General features: G+C 42.7%; 1 protein-coding gene across 1 annotated transcript; it reads left to right on the top strand.

Moving 5' to 3' along the window:
- The first annotated feature begins 2441 nt into the window (after positions 1–2441).
- LOC105074395 (uncharacterized) lies at positions 2442–20254 on the top strand. The gene is made up of 5 exons (XM_074368993.1): positions 2442–2539; positions 6703–6794; positions 9154–9280; positions 10733–10825; positions 13382–20254. Exons 2-5 carry the CDS (start codon positions 6762–6764, stop codon positions 14878–14880), a joined length of 1752 nt encoding a protein of 583 aa, XP_074225094.1. The 5' UTR covers positions 2442–2539; positions 6703–6761; the 3' UTR covers positions 14881–20254.
- Positions 20255–20533: the final 279 nt, after the last annotated feature.

Raw genomic sequence — 20533 nt, 5'->3', positions numbered from 1 at the left:
ATTCGGTCTGAGTCGCTTTGCTCTGGGATGTGGATTTCAGGGGGAGACTCACCAGGGCTCTGAAAGAGTAAATTCATCTTCCACGAAGTAGAGCCGCTGTACTTGGTACCTCTGTCCAGCAGGTGGCGGTGTTGTACCGCGAATGAGAGATTTCTCGGCGGGGTTTTTTTTTGGGGGGGGGAAGATGAGGAGGAGGGAGGTAGTAAGGTTTGTTTGTTTGTTTGTTTGTTTAATAGAGGGACTGGGGATTGACCCTAAGACCTCATGCATGCTAAACTCCGGCTCTACCGCTGAGCTATACCCTCCCCTCTGATTTTTTTTTTAAACCTAAAGCGTTCATTCCCCGCCCCTCCTTTTCATTTTGTGATGTCATATTGTTTTCATTAGCTCACCTGGGAGGGGTCAGGTATTGCTTCTACTTGGGGCAATCTCGGAATGAGACAAGCTTTTCTAATCTTTTGTGGGCATTCACTGGACAGAGAACATACCCATTTTAAAAATTCATCCTTGCCGCATCTGTTAATTGAGTAATCACTGTGGCCAGGAACTGTTCTAAGCAGAAATAAAACAAACAGAACTCCCATGAAGTACATATTTTTAGCAAGGGAGTTAGACAATACACAGATAAACAAGTAAATATATAACCTAATATGAGACAGTAAAAGGGAAATCACAAATCACGTTAGTGTGACTTCACGCTAGGTGGTGCCATTTTCTCATTGATACATTGAATCAAGCTGACTTTGGCTTTAAGTCTCCTTTGCAAACACTGCTTAAACCCTATCAGTTGAATTCAAACACTTTTTTTTTTTTAACCCACAGAAACATAGACCCAGGAGTTTAGTGCATGCATGTTAGGGGTTACAGCACCTGCAGGGAGAATAGCTATTCTCTAGCTGGGTGCTTGAAAAAGTGCGGGCAGTGAAGGTGAGAGCGGGGAGTCTGAATAGTGGGGACAGTGATGAGGCTTTTTGTCTCCCCCCCCCCGCCCCCAAGCACCCAGCTCTGCCTATGACTGTGCGGCCACATGGGGGTCCCCCTGGCATCTGAATCCAGAAGAGCTGTGAAAGTTTCAGCCCCTTGCCTGCCCGAGATCCTCCAGCCCACTCGACTCTTTTCTTACAGGGGCTGAGGTTGGGGGCTGCAGGGAGAAGTTCCCTTATGAGATTCACACCAGGCAGCCAGGCTTTGCAAGTACTTTTTGGCTTCAAGCAGCCACCAGCTCAGGCTTGACAAACGACGACTTTGGCCCACCTAAAGCTCTGTATTTTTATTGCTGATGTCATTCCCCTCAGTTTGGGGGAACCCTTGACTTGGCACCCACAGCCACAATGCCTTCATGGGGTTTACTCCCCCATTGTCACGGTAACACCCCGTCCCCCCCCCCCACCTCGTACCCTTAGGAGGGTGACCACAACCAAAGCAGCATTTGAGTGTCAATGGATGGGTAGGATGGGGGGTCCTAACGTCCCACATTTGGGTGAGACCATTTGCTACAGTGTCTCAAGAAGTCTTTGCTTGTCTCCTAACCTTGCTGTGAGGGCCCTGGTCATTTCTCTCCCAGAAAGCCTATGGATATGAGCATGTGCTACACGGACTGAATGTTTGTGTCCTCCCCAAATTCCCATGTTGAAGCCCCACCTCTTCTCTCTTTTCCTCTCCCCTATTTTCTATTTCTGCATAGCTTTTCCCACCCCTCGATATTCTACTTATTTCACTCCTTCTTTTGTGGTCTGTCTCCCTTCACTTGAAAGTAAGATCTAAGGGGGCGGGGAATTTTGTGGTTTTCTTCTCTGCTATATCCCCCCGAATGGCTTTTTCTTATTTGATTCAGCTTCCAAGGCAGGTACTAATTCTACCGTTATCTCGGTCTCCCATGCCGCGGACCCTTCCCACTCTGGTCGGGGGCAGAATGGGGTTCAATTCCAGTAGTCTGGTTCCAAAGGCGTCGTCTCGCTCACTGCTTCTGAACAGTGATAACGGCATTCCCATTTTGCAGGTGAGACATTCACTCATTTGCTGTAATCACAGAGGTGACAGACCCGGCCGGGGTTTCCTCGCTGATCATACTGTCACAAAACAGCACAGTAGTTAAATGACGCTCCCACGGCAGGCTCAGAGGGCCCCACTCCGAGAGACACCGCGGTCACACGGACCCAGACAGCGTCACATCACAGAGGCGCCCACCAAGCTGGTCTCCAAGGCGCAGCGGACCCCGTAACTAGGGACGCTGCCGGTCTCCAGGCGAGGGGCGGGGGAGGGAGCATTCTACGCGCCTGCGCACACTGCCTCCCAGCCCCGCCCCGCCCCGCCCCGCCCCGCCCCGCTCCTGAAACTCAGGCCACGCCCCTCGAGCGTGCAGCCTAAGAACACGCCCCTCTCGCTCGCGGACAACTCCTCCCTCCTCGGAGGTTCCGCGCCTGCGCACTCGGCGCCCCGGCGTCGACTCTCGAAGGCATTGGGGCGAGAGCGGCTGGCTTGCGGGGGAGGCCGGTGGGTTGTTCTGGGTCGTCGGGTGTGGAAGCCTCCGGGCGGGCAGGTGAGGCAGGCGGGCCGGGCGGCTCTGACCCGGGTGGGGGGCTGTGGGGCGGCTGGAGCGCGATGTGTGTGGGAGACACTGGTGCGTGAGTGCGCGAGGCCCCGTGAGAGACCCGCATGTGTGTGGGGGTGTGGGGTGTGTGTGGGGGGGTGTGGGGGGGTGGGGTGTGTGTGTGGGTGTGTGGGGGGGTGTGGGGTGTGTGGTGTGGGAGGGTGATGTGGGGTGTCGGGGTGTGTGGTGGGTGTGTGTGGTGTGGGTGTGTGTGACTGAACGCGCAGAGAGCACGTGACCAGTGATGTTGGTGTGGGTGTGAGAAGCAGGTGCCTGTGATACAGGGAAGATGCGGGGCAAGACGATGGCCGTGTCCCAGGTCGCAGGAGAGTCCCTGGTGCGCGCCCTCCAAGTGTGGGTCCTTAGCTTCCAAGGGGAGCCACTGCTGAGTAAAAGTAGATTTATTCAGAGAAGTACGTAGTCCTTAGAGTGCAGCCAGCTCTCTCAGAAGACAGGAGAGAGGCCACCAGGTGTCCGGGTGGGCGTTCAGTTTAAAGTAACAGTAGTTACACACGCCTTAGACCTAGTGTGGTCCATCTCACTCGGAAGGGAGAGCGGCCGTGAGGTGTCGGGGTTGCTAGTTTTTATGGGCTTGGTAACTTTATTTTTTAATTTTTACTTTTTTCTTACTTTTTTGAAGGGGAAGTAGTTATGTTTATTTATTTATTTTATTTTTTAAATTAAGTTAAAAAATTTTAATGGTACTTCTGGAGATTGAACCCAGGACCTCCTGCATGCTAAGCGTGCGCTATACCCTCCCCCCACTCTAGGCTGGGGTAACTTTATATGCTAACAAGTGGCAGGATTATTCCAACTGTTTTGGGGAAGGGATTCCCAAGAATTGGACCACCACCCCCTTTTTGGCCTTTTATGGTCAGCATCAGACCTGCTGTGGTGCCTGTGGGAGTATCATTTGGCATGCTAATATATTATAACTAGCATATAATGAAGCTCAAGGTCTCCTGGAAGTCAAATCGCCCGCCATCTTGTGCCTAAAGGTCTACTGGGAGTTGAATCTTCCTCCGTCTTGGTAATAATTGCTGTGTTGTTTATTAAATTTTTAAAAGTTTATTTTTTACTTTTTATTTTTAAATATTTTTATTTTTATTCTTTATTGAAGTACAGTTATAATGTGTCAATTTCTGGTGTACAGCATAATGTCCCAGTCATGCATATACATTATATATATATTCATTATCATATTCTTTTTCATTAAAGATTATTATAAGATATTGACTATAGTTCCCTGTGTTATACCGAAGAAATTTTTTTATCTATTTATAGTTTCTGTGCAGTAAACTGTTGACTGAAATAATTGCACAGCCTAAAAGTTGAGAATTATGTTTTATTTGGTGGACATTTCTGAGGACTCAAACTCCTTTGATCCCAGGATGACAGCCCCCCAGATCACTCTGAGGGACTGCTCCAAAGAGGTGGGGGAGGAGTCAGGATGTATAGGAGCTTTACAACAAAGACCAGGTAGTTGGAACATTAAAAGATTACTTGGTAACTGAAGAAAACCAGACATCTCAAGTAAAGAATTTAGCCCTTTTCTGTGTATGGGAGGGAGCAAACATTTGGGCTCATAGAATACATTCCTTTGACGAGCACCTAGCCACCTAGGGCCAGTATCCTGTCCTTTCTTATTCTGAGTCTTCTCAGAGGGCACCATTGTGAGTGGCTGCAGAGGCTGGGCTGCAGGCTTGTCTTCACGGGAGGGGGTGGCAGCAAAGGCTGACGGCTTGATGGCTTCATTTTGCAGGAAAATACTGCAAGCCGTATCAGTAAACAAAGAATGCTGAAGTCATTCTGAGGGGACTCAGAATAAGAAAGGACAGGATACTGGCCCTAGGTAGCTAGATGCTTATCAAAGGAATGTATTCCATGAGCCCAAATGTTTGCTCCCTCCCATACATAGAAAAGCACTAAATTCTTTACCTTGAGATGCCTGGTTTTCTTCAGTTAACAAGTAATCTTTTAATGTTCCAACTACCTGGTCTTTGTTGTAAAGCTCCTATATATCCTGGCTCCTCCCCTACCTCTTTGGAGCAGTCCCTCAGAATGATCTGGGGGGCTGTCATCCTGGGCTCGAGTCCTCCTGCTGAATGAAACATAATTCTGAACTTTTAAGCTGTGCATTTATTTCAGTCAACAACACTACACATATTTCAAATGTACAATTTGATGAATTTTGATAGATGTATACACCCATGAAACCACCACAATCAAGATACCTATCATTTTGCTCACTCCCCAAGAGGTGCAAATTTCCAACTCCCAGTTTATCCCTTCCCACCCTTTACCCACTGGTAACCATGTTTGTTTTCTATGTCTATGAATCTCCTTCTGTTTTGTAAATAAGTTCATTGAGTCCTTTTTTTTTAAGATTCCACATATAACTGATATCATACGGCATTTTTCTTTCTCTTTATGCCTTACTTCCCTTAGAATGTGCTATGTCATTTTTTTTAATGGTTGTGCCCTGCCCCTCTCCTTCCCGTCTCACCTCGTGTGAGCGGTCAAGTGTATGAGGGCCAAGGAGAGACCGCGAGGGGGCCGTGTGTGTGAAAGAGACCTGACTGAGTACGAGAGACCAAGAGCATGTTGGGGTGAGTGTGCAGTAAGAGACCACTGAGTGTGTGTCCAGCATGTGAGGTGGTATGACTTTGTGAGTCCGAGTGTGAGAGAGACAAGTGTGTATTTGTGAGAGAGAGAGAGAGAGCAATTGCAGTGTCTGCGTATCCGTGTGTGTGTGAGAAACCCACATGTCTCTGAAACAGACCATTGAGAATGTGTGTGTGAGCCTGGAGTGTGAGAGACCATCATGTTTGTATGTGGGTGTGAGAGAGAGAAAAGCTAGCGATGTTGTGTGTGAGACCAAAGTGGGTACGAGAGACCGTGAACCGTGGACTGTCACCCTGAGGGCTGCAAATACAGCCTCTGTGAGCTCGTGCCGTGCGTATGAGTGAGTGGTGAGTGTATGTGAGAGAGTAAGATCGAGGCTGTGTGTGATGTTTGGGTACACCATGTGTGTTTGTACCTGTGGCCTCTCTGAGACCATGTGCGTGACTGCATACGATGCGCCTTCCTTTGGGTGCCTGTGAGCCTGTCTCGGTGTGACCAGGAGGTATGTGGGGTCTGGTGTCCGTGTCTGTGTGTCACCCGTGTGGCTGTAACGGGCCCTCTGACTGCGGTGTGCGTGGGGAAGCTACTCGGAAGGCTGGTGGCTTTGGCTGCTTTTGTCTGTTGCTTTATGGGGTTGTGTGTTGTCAGGATAGTAATCCCGGTGTAGAAGTCCCTGCTCCTGGAGTAGAGTCCAAGAGTTTCAGTGGGAAGCAATTGGTGGAGCGACTGGTGCTCCTGACTGGAGCAGAGGCACCCTTAGTTCTGGGTGACAAAAACGAGGGGGATTGGGGCTGAGGACAGAGATGAGAGTAAAGGTGGCAGAATTGGGTGCTTAAGGATCCACTGTCCCAGGGTGAGTGGAAAGCAAACCCCTGAGGACTTGGGAGGACAAGGACCACAACCCTGGCCTCCAGTGGCATTTAGGAGCCAGATTTTCAAACTGTAGACGGTATCAAAGCATGAAGCAGAGATGCAGGGAGGGAAGGAGTCCACCTTTACTTATAAACTAGAAGAAACAATATCTATTTCAAAGGATTATTTTTTATTTTTGGTGGGGGAGGTAGTTAGGTTTATTTATTTGTTTATTCTTAGAGGAGGCACTGGGGATTGAACCCAGGACCTTGTGCGTGCTAAGCATGTGCTCTGCCACTTGAGCTGCACCCTCCTCCTTCATGGGATTATTTTTTAAATAAAGTGAGAAAATATAGTCTCTGCAGAGTACCTAGCACATCTTATTTTTATTCATATTAAGACCAAAGAATGGGAAAGCAATTTTTAGAAAAAAAGATTAAATTTAGGACCTCGAACATAAGAGAAAGAGAGTTATAAGTTATACCCCTCAACCACCATAGTTAGCCCATAATCTCCCAGTTAGAGGGGCAGTGGAAACAGACGGCTGGGAGGAAGGAGGGGAAGATAGCATTTTTAGGGTGGTGCTTCCAGGAGTGCAGAGAAGGCTTCATCTGCTCACTCTCTTCTTCCTCCAGCCTTGCCCTCCCAGGACACCGCTGTTCTCCAAGAAAGAAGCCAGGAAGAGACAGTGGAAATGACAGTTGAATTAGTGAAAGCCATACCCCAGGTTTGTCGTTTCATTCCTTCTCCATAAAAGGCACTCAGTAAAGCTGCTTTCCTTCTGAAAATTCCCTGATTAACAGTCTCATCTGAGGCCCTGGTTCCCACTTCTCCTGGAGAGCACTCTCCTTAACTCACACTGCCTAATGGCTAGATAAAACTGAGTGTGATGAGGCACAGAGCCCCCTCTGACTCCCTCTTCTTCCCACTTCATTTTAAATTCAGTATTGACACTTGTGAAAAGATCTGGTTTCCGTTGCATGGAATAAAGTTGCCTCAGTGTCAGTGAGTTGGGTTCCAAATTGAATGTGCATTTGATAGCCCCCTCCATCAGGAATCATCGCTCTAGCTGAATTTTGTCCAAATCTCTAATTTATACCCTTAAATTCTTTAAGCATTTTTCTTTTTCTGGGGAGGGAGGTAATTAGATTTATTTATCTTTTATTATTATTTTTTATTTCATGGAAATACTGGGGATCGAACTCATGACTGCGTGCATGTACTCTACCACTGAGCTGTACCCTCACCCCCTTTATTTTTTATGTATGAATTCTCAGCCTCATTTGTTCACCTAAAAAATCTTATCCTACTTAATTTTTGCAAATTGAAAAAAATTTTAATTGTTGATATATGTACATAGTACAAAATTCAAGATATAAAACCTCTCTCTTGCCTCCCAGTTCTTAAGAGACAGTAACTATTCTCAGCTTCTGTTATTTCATTCAGGGCTATTCTGTTTCCACGCATACATAGATAATTGCCTCCATATAGAGGTAGTGTTTTTTATGTTCTGTTTAGGAAATCTTTGCCTGCCCCTAGGGCATATAGATAGTCTCCTATTTTTCTTCTAAAAGATTACTTTTACCCTTCACAGTTAAGTTCCTGATAAGTTTAAACTTGATTTTTGTGATTTTCTATGAGAGTAATGCTCAAATTAAATTTTTGCATTAAATTTAATTTGCATTAAATTATTACAGTGAATGTTTAACCTATGACAAGTGAGGCAGAGGTTCATTTTTTTTTCTCCCAGTTGCCTGTACAGTTGACTCAATGGCAATTATTGAATTATTCATCTCTTTCACATTAATTTTGGAATGCTGCCTATATCTGGCACTAAATTCCTGTATATATTGGATTCTGTTGCTGGACTAGGTTCAGTTTTACTTGTATTTCTGTTTTCAATCTTGTAATTTTTAAAATACATCATTTGCATAAGGAACTCTGAACATAAGGGGAACCCTTCATTCTCCCAGTGAGAAGTCCTCCACCACCAATTTTTTTTCCAAATGGAAAACATGCTTTCATTGTACAGATGAGAGTCGAATGTCCGCTTACTAACATTTAATTAATTAAACTGCACCTCTTATATTGAAAATCACATAATTTTAAAACACTGCTGCCCACCCCCTCCTCCACTGTCAGAGTTCATGAAATACTCAAAAAGAGTTACATGGATTTGGGGGCATCTGTGTCTTCCTCAACATTAGAACTACTTTATGAATCTTCTACATTAAACTTCCAGATTCAGAGCTTTTAGAGTTTGTGCTTATGACAACATTGAGACTGTATCCCTAACATGGGAGACCTTGGGGGAAAAAATCATGGTATAAAGCATATTTGCAGGGGAGGTTAGAGCACGTGCTTAGCATGCATGAGATCTCGGGTTAAATTCCCAGTACCTCCATCATAAACAAACAAACAAACCTAATTACCACCCCCCCCCGCCAAACAAACAAACCAAAAATCATAATTATTCAGTTTCATTTTGATATTATCTAAGTACGTGTTGATTTCTCATACTCAACGTCAGGGCACGAGCTGGATGTGTTGTAGTCTTATGCTGGGTGTAAATTTCTCATGTTGTTATCCAGCCCACTCTGGTAAGGCATGGCATGCTCATTAATTCTTAATGATACAACACAAGGAAACTGCATTCTAAATATATTTGTTATTTTTATTATGTAAGAAAAAAACCTCAGCTCTATCAATTCAGTGCCTCTTCCCCCTGAAGCACTGGATCCCACAGAGTACCATTTATAAAATATCAACCTAGAACACTTTTTTTGTTGTTGTTTTTGGGGTTTCAACCACAAGTGTATGTCTTACCTTGAAGTGCTTGTTTACTGCCCTGTGGCGACCCATGCAGGTTTCCCCATGCTGAGAAACAGATTAGCACCGTTGTATAAATGCAGTTTAGCCCTTTGATAAGTACTATTTTAGATTAGCGCTGAGTATTACATGTTTAAGTGTTTTTTTTCCTCCAAGGGCTATTTCTCACATAAAGTAGGGACAACTTAACACTTCATCTCAAAGTCACATGTGCATATGAGCATTGGCTGATCAAGAATGTCTTTGTGTCATTTCAGGACTTGGTGTCATTCAAGGATGTGGCAGTAGACTTTTCCCAGGAGGAATGGGAATGGCTGAGCCCTTCTCAGAGAAGACTGTACAGGAGGATGATGATGGAGAACTATCAGAACCTGCTGTCTCTGGGTGAGGATCCTTCCCCCTCCGTGTATTTCAGAATTACCCTAAGGGATTCTTTACATTTTTATTTATGTTTAAAACTTTTTTTTTTTTTTTTTTTTTTTTTTACTGGGTATGGATCAGAATGGAATCTGGAGAGTAAAGAGGCTATTCAGGGGTTGAAAGCTTCAGGTTCAATCCGTGAATTTGTTGGGTATCGGATATTTCATGAATGTGCCATTCAGTGAGCTGGGAACACGTGGCATGATGTGACTCACTGGACCCCTACGCTGCATTTTTCCCTCTGTCCTACAGTATTGTCAGCACAGCTGGTAACACAGTTCACCAAGAATACAGCCGGATTGTTACAGATTCAGAGCATGGCTTTAAAACCTGTGTATTTTTATTAACGTGCAGCAAGTGAACTAGTGAGGCTCAGACTGTGAGAACTGCTTCAGGCGGTCTGAGGGAAGCTAACATGGACCCTTCTTCTCAGCCCTGGGGCCACCTCATTGGGTGGAGTAGCATTCTGTCGTCTCTGGGCCCCCGGATCCTGCTTGCGGTTCACTGAACTTCTTGAAACTAAATATATGTCTTTCACCAAATTTAAGACCTTTTTGGCCATTATTTCTTCGGCTAATTTTTTCTACTCTTCTCCTTCTGAGATTTCAATTTCAAACATGTTAGAAACATGGGTATTGTGCCTTGGGTAACTAAGAATCTGTTTACTTTTTAAAATCTTCTTTTTCCTCTGTTTGTCAGATTATATAATTTCTATCGATTTATCCTCAAGTTTTGAACTCTTTCCTTGTCTTCTTCAATATCTTGTTAAGCACATCTAGTGAATTTTAAAATTTCAGATACTGTGTTTTTCAGTTCCAGACTTTTTACTTGGCTCTTTTTGTAATTTCTACTTCACTGCTGAGAAATTATAAGCATATTTTAAAATTTTAAAATCCTAGTCTACTAATTTCAACATCTGTGTTATCACAGATTGGGTCTCCATTCATTGCCTTTTTTTGTAAGTAAGGTTCATTTTTTCCTCTTCCTATGTGATTTTGGATTTTGTCCAGGACACTGGAAATAACACATTGTAGAGACTTTAGATTTTGTTACATTCCTCTGAAAAGTACTGGTTTTTGTTTTTTGTTTTTTGTTTTTTTTTTTAAATCACGCAGTTAACTTGACTCAAACTCTGAACTCTGTTTCTAGGGACCCTTTACATTACCTCACTTACTGCTGTCTGATGATATTCTGAAGATGCTGGGCTGTATTTTTGCCCCCGGCCCCTCAGAAAGTTGTTTAGCTTTTATAGAGTTGACTGTAGGCAGTCTCACTAGACTATGCCAGAAGCTTTATGTCATCAGTCACCCTTTGATCTACTCATTCCTATAAGGTCATTCCATCAGAATTAAAGAGCCGACTGAAATGCCCCAAAACGGCCAATTTTCATCTCTTTTTTTTTTTGTTTGTATGCAGGACTTTGTACCTCTAAGCCATATGTCATCTCCTTATTGGAACAAGGGAAGGCGCCTTGGGGGATGAAGAGTGAGGTGAGAAACTCATTCTCAGGTGAGTGTGGGAGAACCAGACAGGGGAGTCTTTCTAGGCATGGCTCAGCCATTTTGAAAGATGATACTTCCTCCTTTTTTTGTTTTTCTTTTCTTTCTTTTTTTCTTTCTTTCTTTCTTTTTTTTTTTTTTTGGTGTGTATTGTATTGTAATCTGTTTATTAGTAATACTGAGTACTTGCTATATGCAAACTACTGTCAGTAACTTCCTCCTTTCTTATGCTTCTTAAAAGCTCTTCTCAAGCCTTCCAAGCCGGGGAGAAAACTGAAGCTTTGCTGCTTAGCATGGGCTCCCCTAATATCTTCGGCTTGACTCTCTTCTCTAATAACTCATTTTGCAAAAAATCTTTATCTAGTTCCTTCCCATCCTCTCTTTTCTTTTGCCACACAGACTCATATAAGCTTCTCTGTTTCTTAAATCTTCTCTTAACTCCAAAATTAGATGCTGCCTACAAATCACAAGATATCCTGCTGCTGTAAATCTTTTTTTCACTTTCCTTTTGCAAATGGGAAAAATCCAAATCCTACCAGCCCCTGTGTGACCAACTTTTTCCTACTTCTCCATTATCCTCTGTCATTTTTTAGTTTTCTCACTATGTTTGACCCAGAGTTTTCTCAACTATACAAGGTATCCAGGCAAGAATGTCACAGGTAGACCAAGAGCCTGAGTCTCTGAGCCTTGGGAGACCAGATGGGGCTGGAGGCAGTCTGAATCACGTCTGGTTGCCTCTGAATCAGAGGCAGCACCATGTGTCTTACAAACGTCTTTTTCAACGAGTGCCTGACGTACAGCTGAAAAGCACTGCTCTAGCCCATTGGTCACCTTTTATGAACTCACCAAGCTCTTCACTGACATAGGCTTTTATGTTTCCTGTTTTCTCTCCCTAGAATGCTCCTCTGATGGCTCTCTGTCCATGCTGGGCTATCAGACCAGAGCTCAAAAATTATCTCACCACCTTATATAATAAGCATTCCCCAATTCCAACAACTGTCCACTAAGCCACCATTATTCCCTTTGTCACACTCAGGAGAGCCTGTAATTGCCTTGTTTCAGCAGACCTGCGTATTTTCCATCTCCCCCACTGAGCTGAAAATCCTCAAGAACAAGGGAATGTTGAGATCACCCATGGAAATTATGCCTTTATGAAATTCTTCTTTCATGTCCGTAATAGTATTTGATTATATTTGGAAATGATTTGGATCCCAGACTGCCAGTGTCCTCCAAATACCCGAAATACTGGGGGAGAAGTAAGCTCTGCTTAGTCATACTGTACACTTTGTTTATGTAGGAAGCTACCGTCTGCCTTAAAGAGAAAAACAGAAAGAACTTTCCTGATAAGAGGTAATAATTGGCCGTGTGAGGAACAGATGGAGGAGGGGAGGGTGTAGCTCAGTGGTGGAGTGCCTGCCTAGCATGCACGAGGTCCTGGTTTCAGTCCCCAGTACCTGTGTTTTAAAAAAATAAACAAATAAATAAAACTAAAATTACCTCCTCCCCATTAAGAAAAAAAAAAAGAACAGATGGAGGGAGAGGGAGAAAGGGGATGAAGAAATTGGTAATTTGGTGGGACATTGAGTCACAGTATAGAATTATGTATTATCAAGGGACTAAGATATCTCAGCATCCATGTTGAGAAAAGTTCCAAAGATAAGGGACAACCGCAGCTCTCCATAGGAGGTTGGAGACGGAGACGACCTTCACATGAAAAGAAAGTAATTTTTTTCTTTTTCTTTCTTTTTAAATTGAAGTATAGTCAGTTTACAATGTTGTGTCAACTTCTGGTGTACAGCATAATGCTTCAGTCATACATATACATGCATATGTTCCTTTCCATATTCTTTTCCATTATAGGTTACTACAAGATATTAAATATAGTTCCCTGTGCTATATGGTAGAAACTTTTTGTTTGTGTATTTTATATATAGTAGTATATGCAAATCTCAAATTCCCAACTTGTCTCTTCCCACTCCCTTCCATGCCGGTAAACATAGGTTTGTTTTCCATGTCTGTTAGTCTGCTTCTGTTTTATAACTAAGTTCATTTGTGGCTTTTTTTCCCCCTGATTCCATTTATAAGTGATATCATATAATATTTTTCTTTTTCTTTCTGACTTCACTTTGTGTGACGATCTCCAGGTCCATCCATGTTGCAGCAAATGACATTATTTTTATTATTTTTTATGGCTGAGTAGCATTCCGCTGTATAAATATACCACAACTTCTTCAGCCAGTCATCTATTGATGGACATTAGGTTGCTTCCATGTCTTGGCTATTGTGTATAGTGCTGCTGTGAATATTGGGGTGTGTTTATCTTTTCAAATTAGAGTTCCCTCCGGATATATGCCCAGGAGTGGGATTGCTAGATCATATGGGAAGTCTATTTTTAGTTTTTTTAGGAATCTCCATACTGTTTTCCATAATGGCTGTACCAGTTTACATGCCCACCAACAGTGTTGGAGGGTGGGATTCATTATTTCCAGATTACCTGTTCCATGTCAAATGTTTCCCTTGTTATAACTCACAATGAAGGAAACATTTGCTCTTTTGAATTTTTCAGATTGGGACTCTATCTGTGAGACACAGGAGTTCCCTTGGAAGCAATTTGTATGTGATGATGTGTTAGTGGGGAGAAGTACGAGCTGTGGACTTGAGTGTCCCACTTTTGGAGGAAATCAGAAATGTGAAGATCTTTTCAAGAGGCAGTTGGTAAGCCAAGAGACAGTTACTAGGCAAGAAGCAATCACTCATAAACAAACCCTCACTGTGGAAACAGACCACAAATGTAACAACTCTTGGAAGCTTGTCCCTCTAGACAATGTAGAAGAGAATGTTTATAATCACAACTCAGATAAAAAAATGTTTTCCAAAAATTCCATGGTAGTAAAACACAAGAAAGTCTCTGCAGGAAAGAAGCTTTTTAAATGTAATGACTGTGGGAAAACCTTCACCCAGAAGTCATCCCTCACTCTCCATCAGAGAATTCATACTGGGGAAAAACCATACAGGTGTCAGGAATGTGGGAAAGCCTTCACCCAGAGTCCACACCTTGCCCAGCACCGCCAAATGCATACTGGAGAGAGACTCTTTGAGTGCAAGGAATGCAAGAAATCCTTCATCCTCAACATACACCTTACTCAACATCAGAGAATTCACACTGGAGAAAAACCATACAAATGTAAGGAGTGTAGAAAAGCCTTCACCCAGCTTGCACACCTTGCTCAGCACCAGAGAACCCATACTAGGGAGAAGCCCTACAAATGTAGGGAATGTGGGAAGTTCTGCAGTACTGGCTCATCCTTTGCCCAACATCAGAGATGTCACAGCCACAAGAAGCCCTATGAATATGCTGATTGTGGGAAGGCCCTCAGGGATTGCATCCGACTTGCTCAGCACAGAATTCACACTGGAGAGAAATTCTGCAGTCGTGACAAGTGTGGAAAAATCTTCTGCTACAGCTCACCCCTGACTGCCTATCAGAGAATTCAGACAGGAGAGAAACCGTGCAGCCGTGATGTTGGTCAAAAAGCCTTCAGCCATCGCAGGTTACTCACTCAGCATCAAAGAATGCGTTCTAGAGAGAAGCCCTACAAATGCAGGGAATGTGGGAAAGCCTTCAGGAAGAGTGTACATCTGAGGATTCATAATGGTGAGAAACCCTATGAATGTAGTGTGTGTGGTAAATCCTTTAGCCAGCAGAATTACCTTACTGTCCATCAGAGAATTCATTCTGGAGAAAAGCCCTATGAATGTAAGGAATGTGGGAAACCCTTCAGGCAGTTGGCACACCTTGCTCAACATAGGCGGATCCACACAGGAGAGAGACCATATGAATGTGAGGAATGTGGGAATGTCTTCAGACAAAGTGGACAACTTACTCAGCATCGGAAAGTCCATGCTGCACGGTCATCGCAGGCCCCCAGCTCTTCCTCACTCCGTCTGTTGCTGGGTTCTGTGGCTACAGCTGCTGAAGGGTTTGGGAATTCATCCATGTTTTTCACTTCTCACTGCCCTTGTCCAAAACACAGTCATTTCACCCGGACTGTTCCAGGTGTCTAAAAACTGGTCTTTCTGCATCTCTTTTGTCCCCTTGAAGGTCATTCTCCACACCACTGCCACAGGAGTCTTTTCAAAATGTAAATGTAGTCAAATGATGCTTAAACCCTTGCTGTGACATTTTAAATTACTTGATGCCTTGAGTAAATTTTAAATTGCTGAGTACAAAGTGCTCCGCATAGCGCCTTACGTGCTGCACACACGTTATCTCAGTACCCTTCTGAGTCTGCTCGAAAGTCAGCTTTAAACCATGAGCTCTGGAAGGCGGCATAGCTACCAGGGGGTCATAACAGTTTTGGGGACAGAAATTTTTTCTTAACGTGAATGACGGGCATTAGAATGTGGTATGTTTCAAGCTTGATATCATCACAAAACATAACGGCTTTCTCCTGACACAGGTGTGTTCCTTTGCTGGTGAGAAAATTCAGCATGACCCATGACCTGATAACCTAGAAAATGTTTTAGGTAGTGTCTAGAGCTCTGGATAAGACTGGAACAGAAGAATTAGAATTTACTGAGAAGAAGGTAAGACTATATTTACTCAAGGCAAGAAATTAAAATTTCTAATGTTTAAAGTGGAAGGAGCAGAGAACTTGAATAGTCTAGCCCTCTTTTAAGACACCTGGGTTCACAGATTAATTATCAACCTTTAAGGAACCATCATTCAGCTGTTGAAGAGGATCGAAAAAAATATAATGGAATATTTTGAAGTATTTGTAATAGTTCTTTCATGAGGCTAATTCAACTCTGATATCAAACCCAGAAAAAATGAAATTACAGATGAATTTACTCTATATGGTTATATATAGGAAGGAAATTACTAACTTATTGAAGGAGAACAGAGGTTCTGAGTAACTGGAGAGCCATACATGTTTTGAGATGGAAGTTTCAGTGTTGTAAAAATGTCTCTACATTCCATCAGTTCCAGTCACAGTCCTGTAGAATATTTTCAGGTTGACGCTTTTGTTCTCGAAATCATATAGAACGGCAAATAGGCGAGCATCACAAGGAAATTTTGGGGGAAAAAATCATTTACCTGTGAATTTAGTTTATTGCAAAAATAGTATTCTGGACTTGTCATTGGGAGAGATGGATTCTTTAAATGATGTTTGACAATTAGTAATCTGATTGGAAATAAAGTCAGATCCACATTCCACCCCTTAACAGAGAAGTTTATTCAACATGGATTAAATGCGGTGCCAACTGGTACCTGCTGAGGCCCTGCATCTCCCCCAGACTTCCAGCTCCTTGGCTGCTCCTCTTTGGAAGACAAAGCGCATCTTCTCCTGACATGTGTTTGCCTTAGCAGAATTAATAGCCCTGGGAAATAACTAACCTCACCCAAGCTCAGGCTGACTTGTGTCAGCCCATGTCTCCATCTTACTGGAGTCGTAAATCCACGATCCTCCCGTGTACCAAAGCCCCTACCTCACCTGTAACCAAACACCTGTTTCCCTTTCCTTTTGTGTTCACAGCCCCTTCCCCAATAAAAGACGCTGCACACTCAACCCAGCACTCACACAGCCACCTCTCATCTGTGTGGCCCACTGTTGCCTGTGGCAGCACATCTATTAAACTTTGCTTTGTTTCTTAAACTTCTCTTTGTCTTTGGTAAATTCTTTTACCGCCCATGACACTGGCCCACGGTGCCCCACAACATTAAAGATTTAAAGGAAACACGATCTTAAGATTTCAGAGAAGGTAGACTGTGTCTATCCCTTTGAGTTTAGGAAGGCTTCGGTAAGCTGAACATGGAGTCCAGAAGCCATGACGAGAGAGTGGTAGGTAGGCCCACGTAAGAGACCGAAACTTGCCCATGCCATGAGACACTGCGTGCAAAGTTAAAAGGCACATGACAGGCTGAGAGATACTTCCAACATGTTACAAGGATATAGCCATTATATAAAGTGCTGTTGGAAAGCAGTGAGGATCAGAGATACACAGTCTGACAGCAACTCTTGGAGGAAGAAATTACAAAGGTCAGATAAAACAGGAAGCTCTTAAATGCACTCACGATCAGATAAATGGAAGTTTTAAGTCCTCACCACCAACACAAACCAGCACACATTGTATGGATCATGTCCAGTACTGCTGCAGAGGTGTGAAACCATTTTTTTTTATACACTGTTATGCATTGGGAGGGCGAATTAGTGGAAAGCCATTTTAGAAGTCAATATGGTGTGACCTGTCAACATTTTAGATGTAATTAGTCACTGCTGCAATTCCACATCTAGGAATTTATCTTCTCAAATAGAACAAGTGCAGGGCTGGAGGGTGTACCTCAGTGGTAGAGCTCATGCTTAGCATGCACAAGGTCCTGGGTTCAATCCCCAGTGCCTCTGTTAAAAAAAAAAAAAAAAAAAGCAAGAGATCTATTTTCTGTCACTTTGCTTTTAGCCATTATTTTGCCTAACGGTATTTTTCTGTGACGTGACTTAACTTTTAAGCAGAGCTTGAGGGCACAAGCCCTCCCCACCTGACCCCCTATCCTGCAAAAGTTTACAAAATTGAGGACGTGGGAGGAGAATATTCTTTCTGAAAAACTGCCTCCCTTACACCACCAGCCACTGACAAATCTTCTGTTTCTCCTTAGCAAGTACGTTTAACCTCCATTACATTCTATGTACAAAATGTATATTTTGCTTTCAACTTATTTTTTACTCATGTAAGCGTACATTCAGTGTTCAATTAACATATTTTTCTACCTGCATAAATTGAGTACTTTGAGTTGGGATGTAAAAGCATCACACATTTTAAAAATTAAATCTAGTGGAAGTCTTTTTTTTTTCCCCCTCCATTTAAGCAGCCTTTCACTTAGTGGCACTTTTATAAGGAATGGATTAAAGGGTAGGTTATACTGAATGACTCACGTTAAAATTTTTAGGTTTTTTTTTTTTCTCACACTCTGGGTTCTGGTGGTATGGAGTTTTGTTTTAACACCAAATGGAGGAATCCTTGCACCAGGGCAAACAGTAATGGTACCATTGAAACAGAAGCTCATTCCCACCTGGCCATTTTAAGCTCTCCTGCCACTAGGAGAAAAGTTTTAATGTTTAAAAAATTTTTTTAAATTTGTTTTTTAAAGGTGGAGAAAAAAGTATAATGGTTGGTCTCATTAAAAAAAAAGAAGAAGAAAAAGTTGTTCTACAGTAGTTACTGGAAAGACTATGGTCAGGGGACTTCCTTGTACAAACTGCCACATCTGGGTGTAATGCCCCATGTTAAAATTGTTGGTTTCTCTTTCCCCCAATTGTGAGTTACGCTTTTCTGAAGGTTTTAGTGCTGGGAGGAGGAAGTCTTCTAAACAGGAATATCACAATGTTTGCAGTGTAGGTCAAATGACCTCTTTCTGTTTGATTCTTCTCCGACCACCAAATGAGTAGGAGGAATAAAAAGGCCATGGTGAAAATGAAAGAAAAGAAAAGAGAGGACATTAATGAACTCATCTACCAAAAAAACCCAGACTCGCAGACATAGTAAACAATCTATGGTTACCAGGGAAAGGGGGTGGGAAAGGATAAATTTGGGAGTTTGAGATTTGCAAATGTTAGCCACTATATATAAAAATAGATTAAAAAACAAATTTCTTCTGTGTAGCACAGGGAACCATATTCAGTATCTTGTAGTAATCTTTAATGAAAAAGAATATGAAAAGGAATATATGTATATATATGCATGACAGGGACATTGTGTACCAGAAATTGACACATTGTAACTGACCATACTTCAATTTTTTAAAAAAAAGAAAAATGCCATGGTGGTTGATCCTGACAGGCAAGGATAAACAGGGCTGATGCCGAAAGACACCTGCAGTACCACCCAGGCCACTGATGGTCTGGGTCAGGTTATCCCCTACCCAGCAAAGAACCCTGATGAACTGAGGTGTTGGCCAAGCCTAGGAGAAACACACGTTATGTAGAGTAGAAGTGGTACATACCTGTTGTTATCTCAGGGCCAGCTCCAGAAAGAGCAAGGACGGGCTATATTCTGTACCTGTGTTTTCCTTTTTGCTGATTCAGAATTAAGCTCCCTCCATAGCCCGAGCTATTTTATTAATTCAAAGAAAGTCTTTTCATTAAAGTAGCTTAAACTTGGTTCTAGTATCTCAATGAGTGCTTTACAACTTTTTTTTTTCTTTAGTGGAGTTACTGGGTATTGAACCCAGGACCTTGTGCATGCTAAGCATGCTCTCTACCACTGAGTGCACCCAACCCCCCCCCCACAACTTTTTACATGAGAAAACTTTTACATACAGATGCTAAGTGTAAATTTTGATGAGCTTTTAAAAGATTGTACAGTAAAACACACTCATTTTTGGTGTAGAATTCTAACTTTGCCAAACTCATGCCAGCGTGTAACCACTACAGCCAAGACACAGATGATCCAAAACTTTCCTTTTGTTCTTTATAGTCAGTCTCCCTGCTCCTGCCACCAGCCCCTGGCTACCACTGCTCTGTTTTCTGCTTTATGTGACATTATAGAATGTTGCATGAATGTTGCCCTTGGAATTTGTGATGATGTTTGTGATAATGGCATTATGCCTGGCTGCTGTTCATGAGCCAACAAAGTTCCCTGCTCCTGGGATAAAGAAAACTCTGAAGGGCTCTGATAAGACTGACCCTTAACATGGAAATGAATAAAAACATCAGCTAAATCAGGTTATGATGAATTTTATGGAGGTAATTTTAAAAAGTCATGAGGATGAAAAAGGAAATGTTCATATATTGAGGAATGGGGAAGTCATTCTGCCTTATACATCAGTTAACTTGAATTTTATGCTGACTAAAACAGACTGTTTGTGGCCTATCAAACATATATTGTACATCTGCTTTAATTATTTAAGATGAGGGCACAATGACCAGAAGTAAAGAATGTCCATATTAGTTACTGTTATACCACAGGGAACTATATTCAATTTCTTAAAATGAGCTGTAATGGAAAAAAATCTGAAAAAAAAGTATGTATATGTATAACTAAATCGCTTTGCTGAACATCTGAAACTAACACTAAATTGACTACTCTTCAATTAAAAATAAGAATTAAAAAAAGAAAAAGAATGTCCATGTTGAAGATAAATATTAAATGCCTCCCTTCTGGTGATGCCAATGCTGGTCCTCCCTCAATAAGACTCCTTTCCCAGGAGCCAAGCCATTATACTGATTCTCTGTATTTGTGTTTGTCTGTTTACTTTTTTTGTTTTTTTCTTAAACTTTTAAGAAACATATCCCTGACTTATTTAATGTTCTTTGTTCGGACAAGATGTAAAACTGTGCTGAAAGCCACACTTCTCCCCAGCAATTTCTCCAAATAAGCTAGAAGGCTATCTTCCAGGCAACAGTTCTCAGTTTGGTTCAAATAAAACCCTTTTCTACTCTTATAGATTATTGATTATTTACCTTGCCAAGGGGTGGGTGGTATCTGCCAGGCTGGGCAGCTCTCACCCAGATGCTGAATGACAAATGACAAATGGCCAGCGAATAACAAAAAGAAGCCAGCACAGATCAAACTTTAGGGGAAGACTCCTCAGTCCCGCTGTGCCCTCCGGCGTGACCCTTGGAGGATGAGTGTGGGAGGTGGGAGAAGGTACCCACCTGAGGTCAAAGGTGGGATGCAAAAGGACACACAAAGATCGCGCGCGCACACACACACACACACA

The sequence above is a fragment of the Camelus bactrianus genome, chromosome 9 (genome assembly GCF_048773025.1).
Source record: "Camelus bactrianus isolate YW-2024 breed Bactrian camel chromosome 9, ASM4877302v1, whole genome shotgun sequence".
Taxonomy (NCBI): domain Eukaryota; kingdom Metazoa; phylum Chordata; class Mammalia; order Artiodactyla; family Camelidae; genus Camelus; species Camelus bactrianus.
Note: the sequence above shows the minus strand (reverse complement) of the source record. Positions and strands in the feature narration are given on the sequence as shown.